We start from the raw sequence: 14,572 nt of genomic DNA, 5'->3' as shown, positions 1-14,572 counted from the left end.
GGAGGACACAGACTCGAGGGCTGAGATAAGATAGCCTGTATTATTTTATAACAAATTGTTCAAAAATTATAAGAGGTTAAATATATTTATGTTTTTATAGGTGGTGGTGGAAGAAGAGCCTATATATGTGGACATGGCAGCTGAGGGACCATCAGCGGACAGTGAAGCTGAAAGTCATGGGCAGATGGCGACTTTCATAGAATCATAGATTATTGGGGTTGGAAGGGACCTCAGGAGGTCATCTAGTCCAACCCCCTGCTCAAAGCAGGACCAATCCCCTAATAAATCATCCCAGCCAGTGCTTTGTCAAGCCTGACCTTAAAAACCTCTAAGAAGGAGATTCCACCACCTCCCTAGGTAACCCATTCCAGTGCTTCACCACCCTCCTACTGAAAAAGTTGTTCCTAATATCCAACCTAAACATCCCCCACTGCAACTTGAGACCATTACTCCTTGTTCTGTCATCTGCTACCATTGAGAACAGTCTAGATCCATCCCCTTTGGAACCCCCTTTCAGTAGTTGAAAGCAGCTATCAAATCCCCCCTCATTCTTCTCTGCTGGAGACTAAATAATCCCAGTTCCCTCAGCCTCTTCTCAAACATCATGTGCTCCAGCCCCCTAATCATTTTTGTTGCTCTCCGCTGGACTCTTTTCAATTTTTCCACATCCTTCTTGTAGTGTGGGGCCCAAAACTGGACACAGTACTCCAGATGAGGCCTTACCAAGGCTAAATAGAAGGGAATTATCACATCCCTTGATCTCCTGGCAATGCTCCTATGTATACAATCCAAAACCCTGTTAGCATTCTTGGCCACAAGAGCACACTGTTGACTCATATCCAGCTTCTCATCCATTGTAACCCCTAGATCCTTAAACTTGCTGAGGGTGCAGTCCATGCCATCCTCCAGATCATTAATGAAGATATTGAACAAAACCGGCCTCAGGACCAACCCTTGGGCACTCCACTTGATACTGGCTGCCAACTAGACATGGACCCATTGATCACTACCCATTGAGCCCAATGATCTAGCCAGCTTTCTATCCACCTTATAGTCCATTCATCAAGCCCATGCTTCTTTAACTTGCTGGCAAGAATCCTGTGGGACTTTGTTATGGTAAAAGCTGCTGAAAGTTTTTACAGAGGCAAAAAATTGTTATATTCTGTGCTCAAAATGTTTTTATTTTTGTTTGTTTTTATAGATAACCAAGCCATCTCTGCAGGATCACAGCCTGGGTTTGCAACAAGTGGCTGTCAGATGCAGAGACAGAAGTTCATGACATGGTAAAACAGCTTAGAGTATTCTGAAAGAAAAAAGCTTCACAATGATAAGGGATTAAGCACATCTGTATGTTTATTTTTAAACATGGAGCAGAGACAGGTGATCATGGAAGATAGACGGTTCCCAGAACTGATGATGGTAGGACTGATGTTTTTGTCTTTTTTTAATTTTTAAATGACTGCAACAAAGAATTTAAAATGTACCTTTTTTTTGCTTCTGACAGACATCTTCAAAGGATGAAGAGGCTAAAGCGTATAAGAATACTTCAGGAAGAATAAATAAGATATGCACATGCTGCTTTTGCATGAAGCAAGATTTTTTAAAATCTCACTATAAAAAGTAGGAGGTTGACCAGTAGAGCTGTAAAGATGATGTTATGACTGCTGTCATTAGGGCTGTTGTAATAAAAACCATTTACCACTATTTGAAAGCCCAGTTTTTTGATAAGTGTGACGCCTGTGTGATAGACTCACCCAGTCAGTGCTGCCACAATTGTGTGTTTGGGGGAATGCAGAAATATTTCAGGAGATGAGACATATTTCTTCTAAACTAAACAAGGCACAGATCCTAAATACACCTCTACCCCAATACAACACTGTCCTTAGGAGCCAAAAAATATTACCATGTTATAGGTGAAACTGTGTTATATCAAACTTGCTTTGATCCACCGGAGTGCACAGCCCTGCCCCCCTCTACCCCACCCCGGAGCGCTGCTTTACTGTGTTATATCCGAATTCATGTTATATCGGGTCGTGTTATATCGAGGTAGAGATGTATAATTATTTAGGCTATAATCTGGAAGGTCTTACCTTGACCACTGAAACTGTAACTGAAGTTATCAAAATGATAAGGAAGGTAGAAGAGTCACCAGACCTGATGTGGCTGCTGACAGGCATTGGAAATAAGGTGGGCTGGTTGGTATGTAGGAGGGTTTGTAAAATAGATTCAAAAACTTTGTACATGATAAAACCTCTTCCTTAAGGGTCAAAACCCCTTGAATATTTATTAAGATGTGCACAGTCCACTGATGGACTATCAAATGTAAAATGCAAAGACACATATAGCTACTCCACATATTACTCCACTTTTAAGAATTAATATAAAATATGGTGCCTTTCTTCTATGTTAAATAAAAAACAAAAACCAAAAAAAATCCAAGCTTGTGTTTTAAAGTAAGATGGGTCACAAATGGTGGGCACCCTAAAGAAAATGTATTACTATCCTGGGAGGTTCCAAGGATTTTAGAAGCAAGCCGTCGTCTGCCAGATTCCCAGCGATCCTGCATTGACAATCTCTGCTGCCATCACTCACTTTAAAAAAGGGAAAAGGAAAGAAACTCTCAGATTCTGTGTTTATATCCATTAAAACAAGGACATTGTTATATTCGGTTTCAAATCAAAGGCAGAGCAAGAATTTCCCCAACACTTAATTGTGAGTTCAGATATTCCTGGTTAGCTCCTTAATAGAGGATTCATTTCTCTACTGAAATATTCTTCTACAGAATTTTACTGAAGATAGTCAGATATAGCTAAATATGTGAGCTGGCTGCCTACCTGGCTTGCAAGGAAAATATACTTTTCCCTCGCTGTACCCCTTATGCTCTAGTAAGAAAGACCGATTAACATTCTAAAAAAGTTAAGCAACAACCTAAAATAAATAAATAAATAAATAATTTCATGGGGGAGGGGGAAGCACCACTGCTTATTAAATATTGGATCTATTGTAAATATGATTCAAATTTGTCATTGAAATTGCATCGACATTTTGAAAAAATGTAGACATTTAATTTAATCAGAAATTGTGACCGATAACAAACTTTATGACATATACAAATAAAATCCAAAATACATAAATTGTAGAACAATGTGACTCACATCCATAAACAGTTTTTCCATCAAACACACTTTTGCCCATAGCAAAAATTAAAAAAAATAATAATAATACTGAATTATATGATCAATCGTCAGCAATCCCTCGAGGTCAAGGATGATCTCTTTCAGTTTTTATTTTCCGTAGGTCCTTTGGTGACTGAGGAGTCTGAATCTTGAGCCACAGGCTCGTTGGCAGACATTGCAGGTGGTGTTGAAAGATAGAGTTGGGCCGCGATTGCTGTGTGACAGTTGTCTTTCCTTTTTTTTCTGGCTCTTTTCTGCAACCAGGTCAAGGGGATTTTCCTCACAAGTGGACGTTCCCTCTTTTTTTTTTTTAATAACGGAGATATCCTATCTCCTAGAACTGGAAAGGACCTTGAAAGGTCATCAAGTCCAGCCCCCTGCCTTAGCAAGACCAAGTACTGATTTTGCCCCAGATCCCTAAGTGGCCCCATTAAGGATTGAACTCACAATCCTGGGTTCAGTAGGCCAATGCTCAAACCACTGAGCTATCCCTCCCCCTTCTCTGACTAGTCTCTGCCAGTTATCCCTATCCTGGGCTGCTGTATTCTTGTCAGCAAGTTAAACAAGTATGGGCTGGATGAATGGTCTATAAGGTGGACAGAAAGCTGGCTAGATCGTCTGGCTCAACGGGTAGTCATCAATGGCTCCATGTCTAGTTGGCATCCGGTATCAAGAAGAGTGCCCCAAGGGTCGGTCCTGGGGCTGTTTTTTTTCAATATCTTCATTAGTGATCTGGAGGACGGTGTGGATTGCACCCTCAGCAAGTTTGCAGATGACACTAAACTGGGAGGAGTGGTAGATACGCTGGAGGGTAGGGATAGGATACAGAGGGACCTAGACAAATTAGAGGACTGGGCCAAAAAAATCTGATGAGGTTCAACAAGGACAAGTGCAGAGTCCTGCACTTAGAAAGGAAGAATCCCATGCACTGCTACAGACAAGGGTCCATGTGGCTAGGCAGCAGTTCTCAGAAAATGACCTAGGGGTTATGGTGGACGAGAAGCTGGATGTGAGTCAACAATGTGCCCTTGTTGCCAAGAAGGCTAATGGCATTTTTGGCTGTATAAGTAGGAGCACTGCCAGCAGATCGAGGGACGTGATCATTCCCCTCTATTCGGCATTGGTGAGGCCTCATCTGGAGTACTGTGTCCAGTTTTGGGCCCCACACTACAAGAAGGATGTGGAAAAATTGGAAAGAGTCCAGCGGAGGGCAACAAAATGATTATGGGGATGTAGCACATGACTTATGAGGCTGAGGGAACTGGGATTATTTAGGCTCCAGAAGAGAAGAATGAGGTGGGATTTGATAGCTGCTTTCAATTACCTGAAAGGGGGTTTGTGGCGGGGCGACGACTCACCAGTGCCTCCTGCTGGTCGTCTCGGAAATTAGCTCTTTCAGCGTGGCGTGCCCTCTACAGGCCAGTGTCTCACCTGCGGCTGGCCCCCATGTCCCTCCTGGACCCCGGTGCCCTGGTGTGTCAGGGTCCGGCCCCGCAGTAATCCACAATCTGGGTCTCCCCATCCCAGGGAAACCCAACCCCCATCCCCATCTTGCCTCAGTGGCTACTGCCAGTCATCGTCTAGCTCCCGCTCCCTGGGGCAGACGGCAGTCTGTAAACCACTCACCATCGGCCAGGGGGTTGGACCAGCTGCCTCTGTCTATATCTGGGCTGCCCCTCTGCAGCCCTAGTACCCTTTTATTGGCCCTTACTTCGGCCTGCAGACTGAGGCTTTGCTAGGCTGGTGCTCCCCAGCTCCCTCAGCCCTTCCCCAGCACTGTTCCACTCTAGATACCCTTCTCAGCTTCCCAGGCAGCCGGGTCCTTCTCTCTCTAGGAAGCTAGAGAGAATGTCTCCTAGCCTCTGGCCTTCAGCCCTCTTATAGGGCCAGCTGTGGCCTGATTGGGGTGTGGCCCCAACTGTAGCCGCTTCCCCCAATCAGCCTGGCTTTTCTCCTGCTGAAGCCCTCTCCAGGGCTGCTTTATCCCCTTCAGGCAGGAGCAGGGTGACTACCCCGCTACAGGGTTCCAAAGAGGATGGATCTAGACTGTTCTCAGTGGTGACAGAACAAGGAGTAATGGTCTTAAGTTACAGTAGGAGAGGTTTAGGTTGGATATTAGGAAAAACTTTTTCACTAGGAGGGTGGTGAAGCGCTAGAATGGGTTACCAAGGGAGGTGGTGTAATCTCCTTCCTTAGAGGTTTTTAAGGTCAAGCTTGACAAAAGCCCTGGCTGGGATGATTTAGTTGGGGATTAGGTCCTGCTTTGAGCAGGGGGTTGGACTAGATGACCTCCTGAGGTTCCTTCCAACCCTGATATTCTATGATTCTATGAAAAGTTCTTTTGTGCATGAGTAGTTTAATGTAGGGGTAACCGTTGAGCATCAGCAGCCACACAAATCTTGGTGGAAGCGGCACCTGTGTCCGGTGCCAAGGAGGTCCAAGACGATCGGGGGTTTCTCCTACGTTGCAGCCTTCATCTGCCTTCTCAGCCATTCAGAGGTGATACTGCTTCATCCGCCTGATCAATACATTATTCTTAAAGAATGCCCAGAAACTCCCACCTCACGTAAGTTTAAAGCCAGACCCTGTTTTGGAGGCAGTTCTGTGCTAGGAGTCCCGCCTGGCGATGATCTCTGCACATGCTCAGCGAACCAGCCAGGAGAGCAGCTGCTGCCAGGGAGAGCCGAGTTTCACATCCCCTGCCCTCAAGCTGCCTCTCTGGTGTTTTAGGCTTGGTCCACAGTAGGAAATGATATCAATATAACTACATTGCTCAGGGTGTGAAAAATCCACAACCTTGAATGACGCGATTAGACCGACATAACCACTCCACCCAGTTTAGAGGGCGCTAGATTGATGGGAGAATTCTCCCATTATCCTAGCTACCACATCTCATGGGTGTGGAGCACCTACACAGATGGGAGACTCCCCCTGGTAGCAATAGCTAGCCTCTTCACTGACGTGCTTCGGCGCAGCTGCAGCAGTGCCACTGTAGTGTTTGATGTGTAGACAAACTCAGACTGTCTGGGAAAGTCTCTCACTCCTCCCAACACCTTCTCGGGGTCCTGTCTCTGCTGCAACGTTAACTAAAGCATGCTGGGCATCCTGCGCAGTTTAAGGGGAGATCCAGCGGGTAATAAGAAGAGGGATAATATGTGTTACCGATAAGCAATGTGACCCAGTTAACTTTACTCTCGAAACGTCATGTTTAAACTAGCACAAAGAGATTCTGAGCAATGCTAGCGTTGAAGTCACCAAGGTTTGTAATTGCTCTGGATTTCTAAAAGGAGAAATGCAATGTCTCTGAGTATTTGGTGAGTTACCTGAAGCACTGAACTTAGCATAAATCCTTAAAGTGCACTGGTGCTTACTGTATAATTTTGAAGAGTGAGCAGATCTGATAATATACCTGTGTGACCCACTGGTCATTGTGTGTTATGCATTCCCCTTGGAGGAGGCTGTGAGTTTATTACTGCCGCCAACCAGAGGCTGGCTTTTTTGTTCAAGCTGAAGACACTTGTGAGTTTAGCTCTGGAAGGCTCTGGTTCAAACCATTTTGTACTGGCCAAGAAGGCAAGGCAGCCATCACATATGTGCTCAAAAGCACCTCCATCCCACAACCACACACAGTAGCAACATTATGCTCAATATAGTTCCTCAAGTTTGCAGGATCTGGACCCAGATATTGTGTTACACAGCTCGAGGAATGCTGCACGGCACCTGCTGGATCTGCAATTCTCACATATTCAACCTTTTGTTCATTTCCACTTTTCCACACTGTGTCATTCTGAATGGGCTCTGCAGTGAGGACCCAGCCACAAACTGAGTTTCAATGTTCTGCCTTTTTTGAGCGGAGTCATTTGAAAAAAAACCTCTTATACTATGACAAAATCATGGTTATCTCCACGCTGATCTTCTCATGATCAGACTTCGATAGCGACTCAGTTTCCCCAGTTGGATGGTTTGTTTAGCCCCCATCTGAACCATCTGGGGCAAAGGAGAGTCAAAAAAAAGTTAAAAAAAACCCACAAAACTCTCTGGGCTTCCTCTGTGGCTGAGTGAACATTTCTTCCCCTCAGCTGTGGTCATGTAGGGTTCCTGAATTCTCTTCTCTGAGCTCTTCCCAGTTTGCTTTTGTAGGCTTTGTTTTTAAACCATTTCTTTTTGTCAAGATCAGCTTCCTGCTCGTCCCTGTACTCTCTCTCTCACCAGAGAGACTCACAACAGATCCCACCAACTCCCCTGAGTCTGAGGACAGCAGGCCTTTCATATCCAGAACCGATATCCAGAAAGGAGACCTAAGCGTAAATCAGAAACCAACATGTTGCTTGGGTAAACTACGCATTAAATCAGCAAGAGCAGACATTTTGGAATCAAAGGTGCTGCCCAATGATACCAAGGAGACACATCCCTCATGCTCTCTCCTGGGGACTTTACTTTTGTCATTCCTTGTTGTTTTGCATATTCTAAAATGAAGCAACAGTGTAGAAATAGGGATGAGTCTGGCCACAGACCCTGTTTTTATTATGCCATTCTATCAACATAAAGGGGCTTTAAAAGGGTTTGGGGGAGAGTAACTGCAATACCTGAACAATGCGTGACTCACATAATTATCCCTGTGCTGCCCTCCTTACAAGCACTGTCCTGGAGTGGTGCTCAGAGGGGCAATGTCTGTAGCTCTGAGCACGTTGGAGACTCTGGGTTACTCCAGACCACAGACTTGCCATAGGCAGCTTGGGTAGAGCAGCTGTAAGGTTATTCTAACATATCATTCCCAGATAGTCCAGAATCAGGACAGCACAAAAGTTTCCTTTGTCCCATGGTGGTGCCGTGTGTGCTGAGCTCCAAGGTCATTAAAGAGCAGCTATAGAAGAGAGACACAAATATTCTGTTTACACAGTAATGTCTGCCGTGTAGAATCCCAAACGTACCTTTTTTTTACAGCAACGGACCCCAGGGCTGCAGCGTCCAATCCGTTTGCTAAAAGGACATCCAAAAGGGAAGCAGATGCCCCCAGCCTTTAAACATTCTTTGATGTTTTTGGGATCAGACCGGGTGAATCCTGCACAGAAAAAAAACAGTCTTGATTTTCATTCACAAAGCAGGGTAAACAAAAGCTGTGATTGTAGAATGACGGGCATTTCTCATTCACTGAGACCGGGTCAAGTCAGCCCAGTTATCTTCCTGTGCATCCTTTCACTAGATCTCTCGTAATACGTAAATGTCGGTAGTTCTGTGCCCATTCAACAGCTGCCCCTAAGAATTGAAGACAGTTAATTAAGCAGATGTGCTGGCTCCCTGGCTGCACGGTTCAGAGCTATAGCACTGAGCATGGGTGTCCTTCACAGCCCCACACCTGTACAGGATGGAAAGCCGGTAGCTTCCCTAGTGGCTGCAGCAGTGGATTTGACTGTTTCTGTTTGTAAACAGTGGTATACCCAGGCAGTAAGATACATGCTGATTGACAGTGCTGGGTGGAAGCAGCTCAGCAGTGGGTTGGGTGGCTGGAACTTTTCGAAACAGAAGGATTTCAACAAGTCCCTTTCAGACAGAACATCTGATTGTCTGTGAGACTCGGCACAAAGATTTCTGTGAAGACTGAGCACTTGGGAATACTTTCTCAATGACCAATCGCCAGGTTTAGACATGCCACACAGGCTGGTCCTTTTTAGAATGTAGCCCAAATGTCCTTTAGGATATTTAGATTAGATTATTTTCAACTTGATTTTAGCTTTCCTTAATGTATCCACTACTCACAGATACCAGCCCAAGACCTAAACAGTATTGTCTCATTGTTTCCTTGTGCTCCACCTATCAGTCTGTGATTTCTCTCTTGTTTTATACTTGGATTGTACATTATTTGGAGCGTGGAGCAGAACTTGACACAATGGGGTCCCAGTTCTTGATTTGGGCTCCTACATGCTAACTCTATAATAAGAAATAACAAAAAATATTAGGGTTAATAATACAGGTGCAATATCATTTCTGCAGTAATGAAGCTAAACACCCAAAAGGCAGATTATTTCCAGGGGGACAGTGTGGTCAAGATATTGGGGAAATGGTCTGCCATATCAAAGATCTGATTTCTATTCTCAGACGGTCTATTCTCTCATGAGGGAATGAGGAAACACTTAATACTGAAGTACATAAAAGCCCTAAATAATTCACCCTAATCAGCAGAAGACATTAGATTCCAATCTATGGGCTCCTGCTTCCCAGCCCAGTTCACAATGCCCTAGCCCAAAGGGTATTTTCATTGGGTTCAGCCAGAGGAAGAGGATACATCTTGCATGTATCCCATACAGATGTTCAGTTCTGTTTGGCATGCTGAAGCACACCAAAAAATGCATGCTCATTTCTGACAGATTCACAGCATGTTCACTGCTGATAGATTCACAGATTCCAGGGCCAGAAGGGACCATTGTGATAATTTAGTCTGACCTCCTGTATAACTCAGTCCATAGAACTTCCCCAAAATAATTCTTAGAGAGTATCTTAAAAAAAAAAATCCTGTCTTGATTTAAAATTGTCAATGATGAAGAATCCACTATAATCCTAGGTAATTTTTTCTGGTGGTTAATTACTATTACTGTTCAAAATATACACCTTCTTTAGAGTCTGAATTTGTCTAGCCTCTATTTCCAGCCATTGGATAATGCGATACCTTTCTCTACTAGATTGAGGAGCCCATTATAAAATATTTTTCCTAACCTATGTACTTATAAATTGGTATCAAGTCACCTCTTAACCTTCTCTTTATTAAGCTAAATAGATTTAACTCTTTGAGCCTATCAGTATAAGGAATGCTTTCAAATCCTTTAATCATTCTTATATCTCTTCTCTGAAACCTCTCCAAATGATGAGCGCCCTTCTTCACTTGTGGACACTCAAACTGGACACAGAATTCCAGAAGTGGTTACAACCAGAGGTGCCTAATACAGAGACAAAATAACCTCTCCTCTTTTTATGCATTCAAGGATTGCATTCACAATTTTAGCCACACGATTGCGCTTGGAGATCATGTTCAGTTGATTATCCGCTCACAACCCCCAAATCTTTTTTCAGAGTCACTCCTTCTCAGGATAGAGTCCTTCATCCGGTAATGGTGGCTGACCTTCTCTGTTCCTAGAGCCATACATTTATATTTAGCTGTACGATTGTTTGCTTATGCCCAGCTTACCAAGTGATCCAAATCCCTCTGTACCAGTGCCCTGTCCCTTAATTTGTGCCACTTGCAAATTTTATAAGTGATGGTTTTATGTTTTCTTTCAGGTCTTTGGGAAAAAAATGTTGACTAGCATAGCAGCAAGAGCTAATCCACTAGCTAGAATGTTGGGGATATTATTTCATTTCATAGTTCAGTGAAATCTGAATGGATCTTAATAGGCACAATAAAGGCACCTTTCTGATCCCAGGATAATTCTACAACCAAATGTCAAGTATCTGCGGCACACCATGTAAGCACTAAAGCTCTTTAGAAAAAAAGTTGGAAAAAATATGATACTGTAGCCTGAATTAGGGTGTATTGATAATATTACTTTGGATAATATGGGAATTTAATTTATTAATTTAATTTTAATTAATTAATTAATCAGTCAATTAATAGGATGGGTTTTAGGCTCGCCAATCTGTTTGATCAGAAGATAAAAGTCTTGTCCCAAATCAGGCTCCACAGAATTTACAAAAGGACCCTCAAGGGTATGACAGGAAGCTCATTCTGAAACAGATATAGTCGTAAAGACTTTTTATTAAAATCAATAATAGTAAGTAAATGGTAAAATACTCAGGGTTACAAAGTTACAATTGCATTACTGCTATTGAAAAGATACATATGCTAATATAGTATTATATGCAACAAAGTTTTGGTTAACATACTCACACCCTTCCTTGATAACCTGGTGGTAAGAGACACAGGACCAGCCTTGCAGTTCAGGTTTCTCAATTCCTGAGTGAGGGATGCAGTGCTTAGAAAATGCTAAGAGCTATCAAAGCTGACGAGGGTTTACTTGACTAACTTAAACTTAAATCAAAACCTAATAAACAAAGAATAAAACTTAGGGAAGCCAAGCTTGGCCTAGTTCCTTTGAAACTTAAAGTTTAAGAAGAACAAGTATAGCCTACTAATAGTAGTAGTCATCGTAGATAGATAGAATAGAGAGAGAGAGTGGAGGAAGTAAGTGAGAATTGAGTAAAGTGAGAATGGAGATGGAGCAAAGTGAGAAATGGAGTTGGAGTGAGAAAATGGAGTACTCTATTGAGGTGGGTCATCTCTTTTATAGGGCAAATGCCGGAAATCCTTCCTCTTATACCCAAATTTCATTCCTCACCCACAGAAATGTTAGGGTACACTTACCGCATAGGCTAATATGTATGTGTGTATTGATGACAGGTATTTACGCACTTGTGGTGTATTTGTTAAGTCTGCGGGTACAACTTTGAAAAAAACCCTAGGCCATTTTTCGTTGTCTATTGGTCTAAATAATAGGTCATAGACATAGGTATGGTGTAGCGGGGTGATCACCTGCTCCAGCCCTGAAGGGGTTGGAAAAGCCCTGCAGAGGGTTGGGTCTGTGTAAAGGGGCAAACCCCCTGCTGATTGGGGAAGTGGCTGCAGCTGGGGCCATGCCCCAAACTAAGCCACTCAGCCTTATAAGAAGGCCAAGGTAGCCAGAGCTGAGGAGTCTCCCTCTGACAGGAGAGAGAGACATGCCTGGCTGCAGGGAGCTCACTGGGGACCTAGAGTAAGGCAGGGCTGGGGAAAGGCCTTGGAGGGCTGGGAAGCCCTAGACCAGCAACTCCCCAGGCTGCAGGGCCTGGTCCCAGGTCCATATAGGTACTTGGGTTGCAGAGGGGCAACCTGAGGGTGGGTAAAGGCAGTCAGTCCAAACCCCTTGTTGCCGGTGATGATTGGCTGATAGACTGCAGTCTGCCCCAGGGCGCGGGGGCTAGATGGTGACTGGCAGTAGCCATAACTGAGGCGACATTGGGATAGGAGGTGGGGGTTCCCCTGGGTGGGGAGACCCAGAGAGAGAGTGGGGTACTGCCAGAGGGGCAGCACCTAAGCCAAGGGCACCGGGGTCCAGGAGGGACATGGGGGCCAAAGATAGGCGGGACACCTGGCCTGCAGAGGGTGCTCAGGAGGCTGGTGAGCTAATTCCCTGGACGACCAGCAGGAGGCGCCACAGGGATGAGTCCGTGCCTGCTTACACATGGGTACTCACCTATTTAGGTAACAAGATATAGGTCAATTTTGCTTTCTGAGTAAACGGTCTTTGTGACGGTATCTCCCATAAGGATTTATGGAAATATGCTTAGAATGTGTTTTATGTTACATATGCCATGTAAAATACCTCAAAAGTTATTATCTACTGAATGTATTAATCCTATTTGTATGCATGTATCATTTTTGTATTCAAAGTTATGAATGTTATGAAGGTTGGCTGTGTACTGGCTTGATTTCTAAATAACCTTAGAAGAGCATTTGATCAGTTCCTGGAGAAAGGAATGTTGAAATTAAGTACCTAATCAAGAAACACTTAAAAGACAATGGATCTTGGAATGCTCAAATCCACATAAGAAGTTTACTTGAGGATGTTCAAGGTAGCATGTAAACAATGGATGCTACTTGTTAAAACTGTGAGTCATGCATGAACATGTGACTTGCCCAAGTGACTCCTAAACTCCATCTTGGAGCTGAACTTTGCATAGGAGTGAGGAGGGGGTCTCCACCAACAAGAGAGAGTCTATTTAAACCCCTGGGAAACCCCTCCATTTTGTCTTTAGCTGGCTAAAGAGAGAGCATCTCCACCACCCGCCCCCTCAGGATACTGAAAGAAACTGGAACAAAGGACAGAGACTGCAAGGGGTGTGAGTGATTGCTGGACCCAGGCTAAAAGGATATTAGTCTGTAAAAGGGAGCATTCTGGAACTGGTGAGATTATCTGTATTGAGTTGGATTAGATATAGATTTGCGCATTTTATTTTATTTTGCTTGGTGACTTACTTTGTTCTGTCTGTTACTACTTGCAACCATTTAAATCCTACTTTCTGTATTTAATAAAATCACTTTTTACTTATTAATTAACTCAGAGTATGTATTAATACCTGGGGGAGCAAACAACTGTGCATATCTTCTATCAGTGTTATAGAGGGCGAACAATTTATGAGTTTACCCTGCATAAGCTTTATACAGGGTAAAACAGATTTATTTGGGTTTAGACCCCACTGGGAGTTGGGCATCTGGGTGTTAAAGACAAGCATACTTCTGTTAGTTGCTTTCAGATAAACCTGCAGTTTTGGGACAAGTAATTCAGACACTGGGTCTTTGTTGGAGCAGACGGGAGTGTCTGGCTCAGCAAGACAGGGTGCTGGAATCCTGAGCTGGCAGGGAAAACAGAAGCAAACGTAGTCTTGGCACATCAATTGGCAGCTCCCAAGGGGGGTTCTGTGATCCAACCTGTCACAGTTTTAATATAGATATGCTAACTTTGCCTTAGCTTAACATACAGGATATGGCCTGTAGGTGTCTTGCATTACAGTCAAACTTACTTTAATATGAATCTATAAACCTATTACAATAAACAATACTTAAACTATAAGAAAAGATATATATATATATACACACACACACACAAGCAGGTTAGTCCTATAGGCTACAATACAAAGTTTTAGGAAACCTTAGTACAGACTCCCAAATGTCCTTCTATATTCTCCCTTCATTTCATTAAGATCTTACCTGGAAAGCTTTGCAGCACCAGGAAGAAGACAGCAAAGAGCAGGTAAAGAATTTTCATGACTGAAGTTTTGCTGGGAACTCGATGCCACTGCAGAGAAGAGAATTCAAGATAAACAGGAGCTTGAGAGTCTCTATTTATCAACTGCTGGGGATTGTGAAATGCTGCTCTGTTGAAAACCTGTTTTGAATCAGGTCACATTTCTAGAGTGTGTGCTGCAATCTGTTAATGATAGTAATTATGATTTGTACAGCACAATAAAAATTCCTGGAGAACTTCCGGGAGACACAGTTCATATGTCCCTGCCTTGAAGTTAGAGTTTGAATATTTACACCATTACTGTCTGATCGAAAGCCTATTGAAGAGAATGGAAAGCCTCCCATTAAATTTATAAGAGGGTCCTTTTGCAGAGAAGAATTTCAAAAGACAGATGTACCTGGGAAGCACTGGCAGGAGTGTGCGTGCATTTGTGTAATTTTTTTTTTTTACAATAGTTATCAATATTGTACATGTATTTAGGGAAATTTGCTGATTTCATGCATGAAAACCCTTTGCAAAGAGGTTAAAAATACTTTCAAAAATGAGAAATAAAGTAAATCACATTTCCAATAGTGTGTGTCAGGCATGTATGGGTCTATTTTTTTTCTGTATATCTGAATTAAG

At 43.3% G+C, this 14,572-nt stretch overlaps 1 protein-coding gene across 1 annotated transcript; it reads right to left on the bottom strand.

Annotated features, from left to right (window-relative positions):
- Nucleotides 1-7,381: 7,381 nt before the first annotated feature.
- On the bottom strand, nt 7,382-14,000 carry LOC117874065 (beta-defensin 4A-like). The gene is made up of 3 exons (XM_034763878.1): nt 13,912-14,000; nt 8,108-8,238; nt 7,382-7,474 (listed from the first exon to the last, which is right to left on the bottom strand). Exons 1-3 carry the CDS (start codon nt 13,967-13,969, stop codon nt 7,382-7,384), a joined length of 282 nt encoding a protein of 93 aa, XP_034619769.1. The 5' UTR covers nt 13,970-14,000.
- Nucleotides 14,001-14,572: the final 572 nt, after the last annotated feature.

The sequence above is a fragment of the Trachemys scripta genome, chromosome 3 (genome assembly GCF_013100865.1).
Source record: "Trachemys scripta elegans isolate TJP31775 chromosome 3, CAS_Tse_1.0, whole genome shotgun sequence".
Taxonomy (NCBI): domain Eukaryota; kingdom Metazoa; phylum Chordata; order Testudines; family Emydidae; genus Trachemys; species Trachemys scripta.
The sequence above is the reverse complement of the archived record's forward strand: the minus strand, read 5'-3'. Positions and strand labels throughout refer to the sequence as shown.